Below are 14,648 nucleotides of genomic sequence, written 5' to 3'. Positions count from 1 at the left end.
AATGGCCAGGTCAACATTCCTCCCTCAGTAAATAAAAAGATCAAGCTGATCATTCATCTTATTGTTGTTTCCGGGGCCTTACTGTATGAAAAATAGCTGCTACATTTGGTTACATAACAGTCATTGCAGTTCAAAATAATTCATTATATGTGAAACACTGATAAGTCTTTTTTCTTCTATATTATCAGTATAAAACATACAAACTGAGATCCCCATTTATCTTTTAAATGCCTATATCATGCCCCCAAACAATGCACAAGTTTCTCCACATATGCCAGCCCTGTACATATTAGAATACTCCAGGCTGAAGTCCAATGTTAGCCCTATTTTCATTTTGATATTAATACAAGCTCCTCTCATACTTTACGACAGGCACAGTTTCTGGATAAATGTCTTGGACTCCCGGCAGCCTCCTGTTATATTCCACGCCCACCTGAGCTGCTTCCCTGAAAGCTCAAACACTCTGTTCTTTTAGTCGAGGGGCTGGAGAAGTGCTGGTACACTGAAGACTTAAATGTCATATCTTACCACCCAGCCGCGTAAATGGCACGACAATACCAGTGCCAATCAGCAGCTCACCTCTTCTGAGGAAATAGCTTAAACTATATACACCTGAACAAGTTTAATTTTATTGAACATAAATATATGAGGATAGATCATTGGGGTATTTATTTTAATTCCACTGAGGTTGCCATGGACAGTCATGCCTTTGTGTGCTGCAGTGGCTCCTGGGTCAAACTGTACCTGATAGAAGGTAGATTAACACTAATACTATGACAAAAGCTGAACAAAAACTGGAGAAACCCTTTAAGCTTTACACGTTATGAAATATAATTAAAAGGTTATAAAATATTGGAAACTATATATTCTCCTCCTGCACATATCAATGCTGCAGGACTTGGAACAACGGTTATCATTATGCTCCACAATATGACTTCCAATTTTCACTGCATAACATACTCAGTTACAAGTTTACCTGATAATGTTGTAAAACACAATCCTGTTAGATCAAAAACGTATGGGCACACAAGCCTTTGAGGAGAGGATGGGAACATTTCATCACTATGTATGAACCTGTCAGACAGAATGCACAAATCCTTTATTTTGGAAATAATAGTGTGTAAGAATTATTCTAGCTGAACTCCTTTTCAGCAACGTCTGCATCCTTCCACAAAGCAATGAAGGAAAACGAGCATGAGTAAATGTTCTCCCATGGGATCAAAGTAGAACATACATATTTAAGAGTAACAAAGAGGTATCTTCCTACCAAGGCTATAAACCAAAAAGTAGGTGAGAGCCAGCCAACCAAAGAAAATTAAATATACCATAATGAAAGAAAGGCAAGGTTTGAAGCCTTTTATAAATTACTTATATGTTAACAGTGCTCCAAAATGTGCAATATATTATAGCAGAATCACTCAAAGCAAAGTCTCACAAAGGATCAAATAGATGACTACTGACGTACAAAATTCATTATTGTCTGACACAATATTCTTGTAAGCATACCTGATCTAAATTAATTATAATTTTACTTGGGGTTATAAAAATTCTGTATGGACTGAAGAAGTATGACCAATAATATCCTGCTTATTTGAAGAAACGCATGCAGTCATTTCCCTTCACATTACATAGAATGTACAGCACAGAAACGCCCAAAAGGTCCATGCCGTGTTTATGCTCCACACGAGCCTCCTCCCTCCCTACTTCATCTAACCTTATCAACATATCCTTCCATCCCTTTCTCCTTAATTTGTTTATCTAGCTTCCCCTTAAATGCATCCATGTTAGTCGCTTCAATTACTCCTTGCGGTAACGAGTTCCACATTCTTACCACTCTCTGGGTGAAGAAGTCTCTCCTGAATTCTCTATTGGATTTATAGCTGTACATGGTACAGCTGAGCTCATGAAGAGATCTACTCCCTCTTAAAGGACCAAATGAAATATTCTTTGGCAAACCATCCAGATGAGGTCATCTTCTTACCGTAAGTGTAACCAATCCATTTCTTCCGCCCTTTTGTAGCATGCTATCATTCTCCACCCGGGACACTGAGTGACTGACTTCCTGGCCACTATGCTGGTTTGTATCCCCCCCATCAGAAGGTTCCATTGGAACATCTTAGTCCCTTGCTCATTTCTTTTCTTCTCCTGTCATAAAATACTTGGCTGCATTTCCCCAGTTTCCATTGTTGCATTCTCCAACTGATTTGGCTGCATCTGGGAGACGAACCATATAGCCATGTCCAATCATTCTATAGTGTTAGCACATTGGGGTACCAATGTATTGCACCCCAATACCAAAATTTCTGTTTGCTAATGGGTATGGGTTAAGAATTTTTTTTTGCCTTCCTCATGGTCTGGCCATATTTGAATGTTAGCATATAAGTAATATCTTTTTTATTGACTATCGTTTTATTTAGTTAACATCCAAGCTACTAAGAGATTTCTTGCAAAGTAATGGCTGAAATCCCAAAACCTTTATATGCTGGTTAAAAAAGCTAACTTATGTGAAACAACTTACACATCACATCTCTGGAGACACTGGTATGGTTGATGCAGCTTTCTATCGCTCATGGAATGACTGAATAAAGGAAGGGCAGAATATGGAATTTGGGAAATAGAATATGCAATCAGAAAAATATTAACACTGCTGGTGTGAATGAACTCAGTCACAATTGGGATAAATTCACTGTACAGTAGCTTGTCCATTGATTGATTGTGCAAACTACTGTACAAATATATCACAATATAATCAGATATATAGTAGTGCTGCCAAGGGGAACCTGTCCCCTGTTTGAGTTCCTTCACCAACTTCCTGATTCTGGTATGACATGTTGTAATATTTCCCATGCCAACCTCAGAGCTGGACATGTTAAAGTATGACTAAAGTAGTTTTGAGGATTGAAGGGAATAGGAAAGCAGTTCCAGACCGTAGGAAGTCCTGAGAAAGTTTATTCTTTTACCTTATTCTCCTCTCATCTCCTGAAGCTGATAACTCATGCTGAGGCACCCTGTCATAGTTCACCCAGTTGGCCACTGAATACGGCAGGCTATTCAAACTTAGTGGGTATCATAATTTAGTACATTCTAGTTTCACAGGTGCCAGCTGTGGTACCACATCTCATGTGCAAGCGGGGCAACTGGCTGCAGAGGATCGTCACAGCCAAGCCTGATTCCATCCTCACTCAACATCAATGCAAACGCACTTCCAGCAAGGGTCACTGAACGTCAATCAGAAACTTGAGTACTTGATATCAACCAACTTAGTATAGACCTGAAGTCAGATCTAAGATCCATATGGCTCATTATGAGTACACGTTGTGTTTACAATACCAGCAGAAAAGCCATCAGAGCAAGGTTTTAAAGTGTGCTTCCAATTCAGCTCCTACCCATCACAGAAGTTTACTCCCTGGTCTGTGTACGGTTATCCACTGTCAACTGGGACGCTAGAATTGATCACTGTGTTGCAAGGTTTTGGCAGGTGGGGGGGAGGGGGGGGGGGGAAGGAAGATACGGGGTTCCTGTTTCCAATTAGCACTCAGTTCCCATGCTGGAAGCACATTTGGGATCAGACTTGGCTGTGGTAGCTATCTGCAGCCAGGTGGCCTGCCAAGGCTCCATCTGACTTTGCGCATTAGCCATAGCACCATACCTGGAACCTGTTAAACCTTGCTCCAGCCAGGGGTTGATGCTTTCAAAAGAGGTGGAGTGGATAGAAGAGGATAAAGTGCAGAAGAGGATAGGCAGGACGTGACAAGTAGTGTTCCCCAGGGATCTCAACTTTTCACTGTATTTATTATTGACTTGGATAAAGGAATAGAGAGTTGTGTATCCAAGTTTGCAGATGACACTGAGTTAGAAGGGACAGTAAGTGCAGATGGAAGCAAGAAGTTGCAAAGGGACATAGATAGATTAAGTGAGTGGGGAAAACTATGGAAAATGGAGTTCAATGTGGGCAAGTGTGAGGTCATCCACTTTGGACCCAATAAAGATAAATCGAAATGGTGATAAATTAGGAATTGCAGAGGAGCGGAGAGATTTGGGAGTTCAAGTGCACAAATCATTAAAAGCTGGTAGACAGGTACAAAAAGCAATCAATAAGGCTAATGGTCTTTATCTCAAGGAGGTTGTAATACAAAGGGGAGGAAGTTAAGTTTCAGTTGAGTACAGCCTGGGTCAGATCCCATCTGGAGTACCGTGTTCAGTTTTGGGCACCACACTTCATGAAGGATACACTAGCCTTGAAGGGTGTGCAGCGCAGATTCATCATAATGATACCGGGGCTTAGAATTATGAGGACAGGTTGCATAGACTTGGCTTATATTCCCTCGCGTGTAAAAGATTGAGGGGTGGTCTGATCGCGGTGTTTGAAATGTTAAAAGGAATCGATACAGTAGATACAGGGGAACTTTTTCCTCTGGTGGGGTAATCAAGAACAAGGGGACATAATCTTAAAATTAGAACTAGGCCATTCAGGAGTCAAATCAGGAAGCAATTTTTCACACAAAGGGTCGTAGAAATCTGGAACTAGAAATCTGGAGTTGAGGTGCAGATCAGCCATGATCTAATTGAAGGAGCAGGCTCGAGGGGCTGAATGGCCTCCTCCTGTTTCTAGTGTTCCTATGTTTAAAAAAAATGTTCCGTGCTGAATACTAAACACCTATCATTGTGCCACACAGTAAACCAGACAGCAAAAGTTATGGTCCAAAATTCCCACATACCGTTACCATATTAAATAGAAGGTACTGACACAGCGGGGCACATGGTAGGTCACTCGCCACACCTCCAAGCAGCTGAACACACAGCACCAGAAGAAACCTGGAATTTACTATATCAGCTCGCACATGAAGAATAGCCACCAATAGCAATGTAGGAACATACAAAAGCAGGAAAGACGACTGCAGTCCATCTGGCTAATACCAATGTTCAGGAAATATCCCACAATACCACTCGTATCCCTCCATCAAATTGTTCTCCAGGTGCTCTCCCAACAATCTGACATTTGCTGACGCAATAAGCTTCCACCACCTCTTTTGGCAATCCATTCCATACATTCACCACCCTCAGTGAAGTATGACACTACACACTTTTGTAGAAGCTTTGACTACGTTAAACATATTGCCATTTATTTCGTCTACACCCTTTAGGATTTTGATTTCTTCAATAAGATGATCCCTGAGCCTTCTCTTCTCCACTGCACACATTCCCAGTTTCTGCAGCCTTCCCTTATACTCAAGTATCTAATCCCAGCTCTCAAATTAGTTGCCCTTAGCTGCACCCTCCCCAATACCTGGATGTCTTTCTCATGATACGGTGACCATAACTGTCCACAGTACTCCAGCTTCCAAAAGCCAAGGCTTCTTCTTGAGTTATGAGCATTTATCTAGTAAGATACGATGTGGAGATGCCGTAAGATACAGCAGAAAGTCTAGTTCTGCATGCTGTATCAAACGTGTACAATATGCAACTCTGCAATATTCAGCTTTCCACTAGTTTGGTAGGCCTCATTTGCTAACAGGGAATTATGCACCTCCCAAACCCACGACCTCTACCACCTAGAAGGACAAGAGCAGCAGGCACATGGGAACAACACCACCTGCACGTTCCCCTCCAAGTCACACACCATCCTGACTTGGAAATATATCGCCGTTCCTTCATTGTCGCTGGGTCAAAATCCTGGAACTCCCTTCCTAACAGCACTGTGGGAGAACCGTCACCACACGGACTGCAGCGGTTCAAGAAGGCGGCTCACCACCACCTTCTCAAGGGCAATTAGGGATGGGCAATAAATGCTGGCTTCGCTAGCGACGCCCACATCCCGTGAACGAATATAAAAAAAAGCTAAGGCTGGACCAGCTCTGTACAAACTCAATTTCTTCCTGAGATTTGTACCCTATTCCTCTGGCTATACAGCCCAAAACTCTATTTGCTCTCTTTACTGCTGTTGAACACTATGCTGATAGCTTCAGCGATCTATCTACCAGTAGCTACTAATCCCTCTCCTGTGTCATAGAATAGCATAATTTAACTGCTATTGACACTCTTTATTATCCTTTCCCAGTCTCCTAGATTTGAATTTGTCCATGTTAAATGACATCTGCAATTCATCAACCCAGCTCCCCAATCTATCCATGTCTTTTTGTATTGGATCAGCCTGTTTTTTGTTCTTCGCAGTCCTTACCAGTTTGGCATAATCTGCAAACTTGAACAGTTTTGTTTCTGTCTCCATTCCAAGTCATTTATGCACAATGTGAGCAGCAACAGCAACAGCACCAGCACTGATGCCTGATTGCACCCCACTAGCTACCATCCTTACTTAATCCAGCTCCACGTACAACTACGCTTGGCTTCCTCTGCTTCAGCCAATTTTCAATCCATTTCAGAAACACACTATCTAAGCTGTGCCTTCCAATCTTGTGGACCAATTTCCTATATGGCAACTTATGCAAGTTACAGAGAGGCTGCCAGTGCCTGTGGAACCACACCCCTCTCATATACTAGTGTATTCAAGAGAGGAGGAAAGGAGAAACGAAATATAAATCAAATACTCAACAGATTAAAAAATAGAATGCCAGTTTACACTCGAGAACAACTTCCATAACTTACTCACAGCATAATTCCCTGTTAGCAAATGAGGCCTACCAAACTAGTGGAAAGCTGAATATTGCAGAGTTACATATTGTACACATTTGATACAGCATGCAGAACTAGACTTTCTGCTGTATCTTACTAGATAAATGCTCATAACTCAACCATAACACAGAAACTTTGTAAATTTGTTTCTAAAACCCCAATTCACAATCGGTCACTTCAGTAAAGACTAGTTTTAGATATTAAAATCCAATCAAAGCAGCAGCTCCTTTAATGAGTAATTATAGTATGTTTTATTACCTTACATTTCACTATCCATTTGGTTACTGGATTAAAAACAAAATTTCAAAACCCAAGATTAACTCTACAAAACTTGTAATGTCCAACAAAAATGGTAAAATTCATTACTTTCAACTTCTTATTCTTTGACAAGGAGAGAAGTGTCAGATTTGATAGACTACCAAGAAATAATTTTCAAAAATCTACAATTTTTAAATCACATACATCTTTTGAATGAATGAAATAGTGTGTACATGTGTAACAGAAGGCCAGTGAAGTGGCACATAATTTACTGCTCATTCCTCTCTACAGCTTGCAGCTGAGAGCATTTTTCTGTTCAAAGGTATTCTGGAAAAGATTTTCATAAAATATGATTAACATTCCTCTCAGCACTCAATTGAGCACAAATAAAATCACCAAAAACTATTAATTTAAAAGTTAAATGCAGTTAAAACTGTTTACAGATGACAGTTAATAGTTATTTTTCTTAGAATAAACTGAAATTTTTACTTTCGCTAGCTTTCATTCCTCCATGGTCAAAGTCTCTTACTCTGGCTTCACTAATGCAGAGACCAGATAAAGAACTTACGACTGTTACAACTACAACAGTCCACAAATCCTGACTCATGAAACTACTTAGACAATACTACAAATATTTCTACATCCCAAGGAAAGCAACGTTAAATGCAGATTCAATGGCCGCAGAGACTGTGTTGGTAAGACTTCGAAATTTAACCTATGACGGTTGAGGGCTCTCTGCAATTTCATTTCCAATAGAAGCAGATGTGAGAATTCCTGCACACATTATTCCAATCTGATCTCAGTGTTTGTGTGAAGGTTGGAGCTCAGTTTGCCATTTGAAGCTTGCACACAAACTGTCACCAGCGGTACTGTACTGAGCTATTGCTGCTAGCAGTAAAGCAGTTACAGATTGCAATAAAGGCCTATAAAGCACTGTAGACTTCAGGTAAATGCAGCCCTTACTGATTAACTCTTCCTTGGCCCTGCCATTCATAAAATGGGTATGTGAATGGTGCAACTCATATCTTGATTTTACATGTCATCTTATTTTTGGAATCAAAACTCACAATTATGCAGCACACTAGGCAGGAAACCGATGTTACAAAACAAAGTACCTTTAATACACATCTCATAACACCAACATCCTGAGAGAATACCCTCATTCCCGAAGCATCAGTGCTACTGCAATCATTTAAAGTCAGATTAGTTCCCTAACAATTGTGCATCCAGTGGAAAAACAATGAAATTCTAATTCAAAGATTAACCATTACTGATCATTAATATTAAGAGAAAGCAGATATCAGTAGTGCGACTTGGGCTCAGTACACTGACCGAACAGTCTTTAATGCTTATTAGGTTAGAAGCAGATTGCTATTTTACGAACAACACCCTGGGCCTTGTCCTTTTTGTCAGGCTTTGCTGCTATTCAGAACTGTATGCTCCAGAAGGACCGTTAATAAGACTGCATTGCTCTTTTTAAAGGTTAGATACAAACTGGAAAAAAAAAAGAATATTTAGGAATTATGCTCAGTTTAAATTAATTTTTTTTTAAACAATGAAAACTTGAAATATACGCATTTCAAAAAGCCTTCACACTTCAAATCCATCTAAAATAGAGAAAAGCATTATATCACATATAATGCATGTCAAGAGACACTCAGTGCATTTTTTTTCAAATTATTATATTCTTGAGGGGAGGGGAAGAGACACACAGGGGAGGGGAGAGTAACCAAAGGGAAGCATAGACAAATCAAACCTGTCTGTATATTTGTTTGACCGCTTCAGAAATTGGGAACATACTAACCCTGCACAATGAAATCTGGTTATCATCAACTTCTCATTTTTAACCAACTTTTTCCCTGGAGTCAATAGATGATCCACTGTAGTCAGAAAAAGCACTGAAACCTAGGTAAGTTGGTAAGAGCTAATGAGAACTACTTTACTGGTCTGCCATGAGTTTTTAATATCCTAGTTTAATTATTTTTGACTGTGGTACAAAAATATTACTGAAGTCTTCCAAGGGATAAGGTTCTGAACTGGTGAATCAGACTCAATCTTACTTGACAACTTTTACTTTTGATCATTGATTTGAATGCTTGGCAGGAATGCATAACATAAGCTTAAATTGAATAAACTGCTGAAGATGTTAAATGGCTAGCATTGACTAAGGCGGCATAGATGGGTGTACTCACCATGAAGCGCACATCATCGAACCCATTCAGCACCAGCTTGCTTTCATACTGTTGCATCCCAATGGACTCAAGCCATTGCCCGACACTCTGTTCCAGTATCCGTGAACCTGTTGAGAGATTGATCGGCAAACGCTTCAGCAAAGAAAAGCCGTTGAGGCGATAACAGCGGCACTCCGAGGAGGAGATATGGCACTGCCACATCATGGTCCCCTGCAACATGTGCTGGGGCAACTGATCCAAGCAAAATACCACTAAGTGCAGCACCTCACACCTTTGCACCAAATCCAGAGAATGCTCTAAACCCCCGCTGAGTTCCTAATTAGACTTCAGGCATACCAGTCTGTCAGTCTTTGCATAGATTTTAGTAATCCACAGTGATGGTCATGCAGAGTGGTTGTCAAATATCCCAGACTCTCTGGTGTCCCCATTAGTTAACTTGTTTGAGTCAAGTATGTGGTATGCAGCATCTGGGAGCTGCAGCTTCTGCACTCAAGTCAGCTCAATCGGCTGCACTTGCTGCCGCTACTCTGGTTGTTAATAATACAGCGGGGAACTGAGCCTCAAACTCATATTAATGATCTGCTCTTGGTGCTGCAGCAGTGTTCATTGTCTGCCAGCTGAGCTCCTCGCTTGGTCCCTTCACACTATTATCTCCCTATCTTCCCCCTCCCCCTTGGAGCTCCTAGCACACATCACTGATTAGAATACACCATCAGCCATTCAATAGCCTGAGCAGCTTACGACTGTCAGGAGAAATAAGGCAACTTCAGGAGGAATGAAAAAAAGCTGAAAACTCTGCACTCTGCGGCAGTAAGCATGCACTTCTGGTACGGATTTTAGTTATAACGGCTACGAGTGTTCAGTGTGGACTTCAGCAGGAAGCGAAGGGCTTTGTTTCAGAAAATTAAAATCCAAATCTTCAGATTTTTCTGAAAATTTTCCTTCCAAACCTTAGCGTGCTTCAATCAGTGAGATGCTGTCCACACCTGATTGATCTGTTTATACATAATTGCCTTCCACAGGGGAAACTCAACAATTCAGGAATACAAATTAAAGCAAGTGAATTCATGAATGCGATGAATTTGCTAATCTTCGCTAAACTGCTAGACACAGGACGACATATTTGCATAATGAGCGACAGTTATTAAAGTCTTAATTTCCTGACTGGGGGGGCGGGAGTAAAGGGATAAGAGAGAAAATGGGAGGGGGGACAGGATGGGAGAGGGAGGGGGGACAGGATGGGAGAGGGAGGGGGGACAGGATGGGAGAGGGAGGGGGGACAGGATGGGAGAGGGAGGGGGGACAGGATGGGAGAGGGAGGGGGGACAGGATGGGAGAGGGAGGGGGGACAGGATGGGAGAGGGAGGGGGGACAGGATGGGAGAGGGAGGGGGGACAGGATGGGAGAGGGAGGGGGGACAGGATGGGAGAGGGAGGGGGGACAGGATGGGAGAGGGAGGGGGGACAGGATGGGAGAGGGAGGGGGGACAGGATGGGAGAGGGAGGGGGGACAGGATGGGAGAGGGAGGGGAGGGCAAAGGGGGGGGGAGGGCAAAGGGGGGGGGGAGGGCAAAGGGTGGGGGGGAGGGCAAAGGGTGGGGGGGAGGGCAAAGGGTGGGGGGAGGGCAAAGGGTGGGGGGAGGGCAAAGGGGGGGGGGAGGGCAAAGGGGGGGGGAGGGCAAAGGGGGGGGAGGGCAAAGGGGGGGGAGGGCAAAGGGGGGGGGAGGGCAAAGGGGGGGGGAGGGCAAAGGGGGGGGGGAGGGCAAAGGGGGGGGGGAGGGCAAAGGGGGGGGGAGGGCAAAGGGGGGGGGAGGGCAAAGGGGGGGGGGAGGGCAAAGGGGGGGGGAGGGCAAAGGGGGGGGGAGGGCAAAGGGGGGGGGAGGGCAAAGGGGGGGGGAGGGCAAAGGGGGGGGGGGAGGGCAAAGGGGGGGGGAGGGCAAAGGGGGGGGGAGGGCAAAGGGGGGGGGAGGGCAAAGGGGGGGAGGGCGGAGGGAGGGCAAAGGGGGGGAGGGCGGAGGGAGGGCAAAGGGGGGGAGGGCGCAGGAGTGGAAAGGGGGGGAGGGCGCAGGAGTGGAAAGGAGGGAGGGCGCAGGAGTGGAAAGGAGGGAGGGCGCAGGAGTGGAAAGGAGGGAGGGCGCAGGAGTGGAAAGGAGGGAGGGCGCAGGAGTGGAAAGGAGGGAGGGCGCAGGAGTGGAAAGGAGGGAGGGCGCAGGAGTGGAAAGGAGGGAGGGCGCAGGAGTGGAAAGGAGGGAGGGCGCAGGAGTGGAAAGGAGGGAGGGCGCAGGAGTGGAAAGGAGGGAGGGCGCAGGAGTGGAAAGGAGGGAGGGCGCAGGAGTGGAAAGGAGGGAGGGCGCAGGAGTGGAAAGGAGGGAGGGCGCAGGAGTGGAAAGGAGGGAGGGCGCAGGAGTGGAAAGGAGGGAGGGCGCAGGAGTGGAAAGGAGGGAGGGCGCAGGAGTGGAAAGGAGGGAGGGCGCAGGAGTGGAAAGGAGGGAGGGCGCAGGAGTGGAAAGGAGGGAGGGCGCAGGAGTGGAAAGGAGGGAGGGCGCAGGAGTGGAAAGGAGGGAGGGCGCAGGAGTGGAGAGGAGGGAGGGCGCAGGAGTGGAGAGGAGGGAGGGCGCAGGAGTGGAGAGGAGGGAGGGCGCAGGAGTGGAGAGGAGGGAGGGCGCAGGAGTGGAGAGGAGGGAGGGCGCAGGAGTGGAGAGGAGGGAGGGCGCAGGAGTGGAAAGGAGGGAGGGCGCAGGAGTGGAAAGGAGGGAGGGCGCAGGAGTGGAAAGGAGGGAGGGCGCAGGAGTGGAAAGGAGGGAGGGCGCAGGAGTGGAAAGGAGGGAGGGCGCAGGAGTGGAAAGGAGGGAGGGCGCAGGAGTGGAAAGGAGGGAGGGCGCAGGAGTGGAAAGGAGGGAGGGCGCAGGAGTGGAAAGGAGGGAGGGCGCAGGAGTGGAAAGGAGGGAGGGCGCAGGAGTGGAAAGGAGGGAGGGCGCAGGAGTGGAAAGGAGGGAGGGCGCAGGAGTGGAAAGGAGGGAGGGCGCAGGAGTGGAAAGGAGGGAGGGCGCAGGAGTGGAAAGGAGGGAGGGCGCAGGAGTGGAAAGGAGGGAGGGCGCAGGAGTGGAAAGGAGGGAGGGCGCAGGAGTGGAAAGGAGGGAGGGCGCAGGAGTGGAAAGGAGGGAGGGCGCAGGAGTGGAAAGGAGGGAGGGCGCAGGAGTGGAAAGGAAGGAGGGCGCAGGAGTGGAAAGGAGGGAGGGCGCAGGAGTGGAAAGGAGGGAGGGCGCAGGAGTGGAAAGGAGGGAGGGCGCAGGAGTGGAAAGGAGGGAGGGCGCAGGAGTGGAAAGGAGGGAGGGCGCAGGAGTGGAAAGGAGGGAGGGCGCAGGAGTGGAAAGGAGGGAGGGCGCAGGAGTGGAAAGGAGGGAGGGCGCAGGAGTGGAAAGGAGGGAGGGCGCAGGAGTGGAAAGGAGGGAGGGCGCAGGAGTGGAAAGGAGGGAGGGCGCAGGAGTGGAAAGGAGGGAGGGCGCAGGAGTGGAAAGGAGGGAGGGCGCAGGAGTGGAAAGGAGGGAGGGCGCAGGAGTGGAAAGGAGGGAGGGCGCAGGAGTGGAAAGGAGGGAGGGCGCAGGAGTGGAAAGGAGGGAGGGCGCAGGAGTGGAAAGGAGGGAGGGCGCAGGAGTGGAAAGGAGGGAGGGAGCAGGAGTGGAAAGGAGGGAGGGAGCAGGAGTAGAAAGGAGGGAGGGAGCAGGAGTGGAAAGGAGGGAGGGAGCAGGAGTGGAGAGAGGAGAGAAGAGAGAAGAAAGGGAAGAGGGGGTAGGGAGAAGAAAGGGAAGAGGGAGTGGGGAGAAGGGAGGGAAAAGGGAGGGAGGAGAGGGCTAATATTTTTGGTCCAATTTTATTTAGAGAGTGTGTTCCTCTCCAACAGGTCCGTGTAAGCTTCCACCTGAGTCTCGCCTTTTCCACGTTCAGGGCTTGCACCTCTGCAGACAACAGGACTTCACCGATAATGCCCTTCGGCAGCTGTCAGAAAGAGATTAACGGCTGTCTAGTGGAGACATTCATTCTGATTTCTCCTCCCTCCATGGGGATATACCAAACACTTCTCTGTGCAACAAGTCTGAGATGGAAACTCAATGGAGCAGGTCCCTTCACTCAGACAACGCTCCAACTCAGTGCACTCGTTGCCATGCAACATTCACCAGCCAAAGTACAGTAGCAATCTGCTTCGAGGACTCTGCCAGTGATGTCTCAGGCAGTGGACCCGCCTCCATGTGGGAATGTGCTTTCCTTTCACTCAACACTTTCCACTGACGCTGGAACAGCTACCTGCGACTCTAACTTTAGGAGTCGCAGGATTAATCCTGCATCCTACCAAATTAAGCCATAATTCAATGCACGACAAACAAGCCACCCTGACTGATTATGGTTTCAAATGCTGCACACTGAACACAATCCTTTGTTACCATTTACCACTTTTTTTAAGATTCTACATGCATCTTGTTAGCCACATAAGTTTATGACATCATTTATGTATGCCCCAAATAATCAGAGCATTCACATTCAGAAGAACCCAACAATCATTTGCAGTCTGGCTTCACAGTAGTAAAGCTAATTAGTCCCATCCAAATTAAATATAACACTGGTTGCTTTGATGTGCAAGCCAAATTAATTCTACTTAACTTTCAAGTGTTGGAACAAATGTTCACTATGGAAACAAATGGATACCAGTCCAAGGACATCAAACTGTACAATGTGTAAAAAGATATAGAAACTTTGCAAAGTGTTTGATTATAGAAGATTCCCCCTCAATTGTGCAAATTCACAATCCTTTCCTTCCCAGAAAATATTCACAGTAATTGCATCTGATGTAGAATGCAGTACTCATTTGGTACCGTATAATCTGCACATACTTGTACAGCAAAAGACTGGTCTGAATTGAACTTATGTTTGGTAAACTAAAGGCACTTGTATATTATTAGTTTTCCATTCACAGCAGGCTTGTATCACCCCAACTACCACATTATAATATAACGGTGAACTCCATCCCAGGGATGGAATGCCAAACCTGTGACAGAGGTCAGAATTGCAGGATATCAGGGTCTTTTTTCTCCATGTGGGCCCCACAATCACCAATGATGTGCTGGTAAATGTAAAGCCACGAGTGGAGCATTTTGAGATTGTCTGAGCATTCTTTCAACTCCCCAACACTACAAAACTCCTTTATGTTACTGTTTTTCCATAAAGCCTAAAATTCTGGTTTTGACTCAGCATTTGTAGAGTTACTTTTTATTCAGAGGGCTATGGGTTAAATTGTTTTCAACACAAGCCCAAAGATAAATAAAGAGAGACATAAATGCAATTGTTTTTGAACAGGCACTCTCTTTCTTGGTCCAGACTGTAGTGGAAATTTGCATAAAATCATAGCTTTGCAACATCTCTTCAGGACTGATTAGTCTTTGATTTTAAAAATAAACTTTCCACAAGCTTTATATAGATTCACAAATCAAGATGAAAGCCAATTTGTATTGCGTCACGATCTTACTATGTAAAATACTGTAAGCATCGTGTTACGGCCAGCAGGCAAAATATGCCA

General features: G+C 45.7%; 1 protein-coding gene across 9 annotated transcripts in view; it reads right to left on the bottom strand.

The window, feature by feature from the left end:
• Positions 1 to 14,648, bottom strand: part of LOC137344410 (ankyrin repeat and SAM domain-containing protein 1A-like) — a 345,223-nt gene that overhangs the window by 122,748 nt on the left and 207,827 nt on the right. For 8 of the 9 annotated variants that reach the window (XM_068007344.1, XM_068007345.1, XM_068007349.1 and 5 more), the window contains one exon: positions 9,081 to 9,187. In XM_068007344.1, the coding sequence (XP_067863445.1) occupies positions 9,081 to 9,187 (107 nt within the window). Of the gene's footprint in view, positions 1 to 9,080; positions 9,285 to 14,648 lie in introns of those variants that run through there. The other variant, XM_068007354.1, reaches the window with a different exon arrangement.

The sequence above is a fragment of the Heptranchias perlo genome, chromosome 27, assembly GCF_035084215.1.
Source record: "Heptranchias perlo isolate sHepPer1 chromosome 27, sHepPer1.hap1, whole genome shotgun sequence".
Classification (NCBI taxonomy): domain Eukaryota; kingdom Metazoa; phylum Chordata; class Chondrichthyes; order Hexanchiformes; family Hexanchidae; genus Heptranchias; species Heptranchias perlo.
Note: the sequence above shows the minus strand (reverse complement) of the source record. Positions and strands in the feature narration are given on the sequence as shown.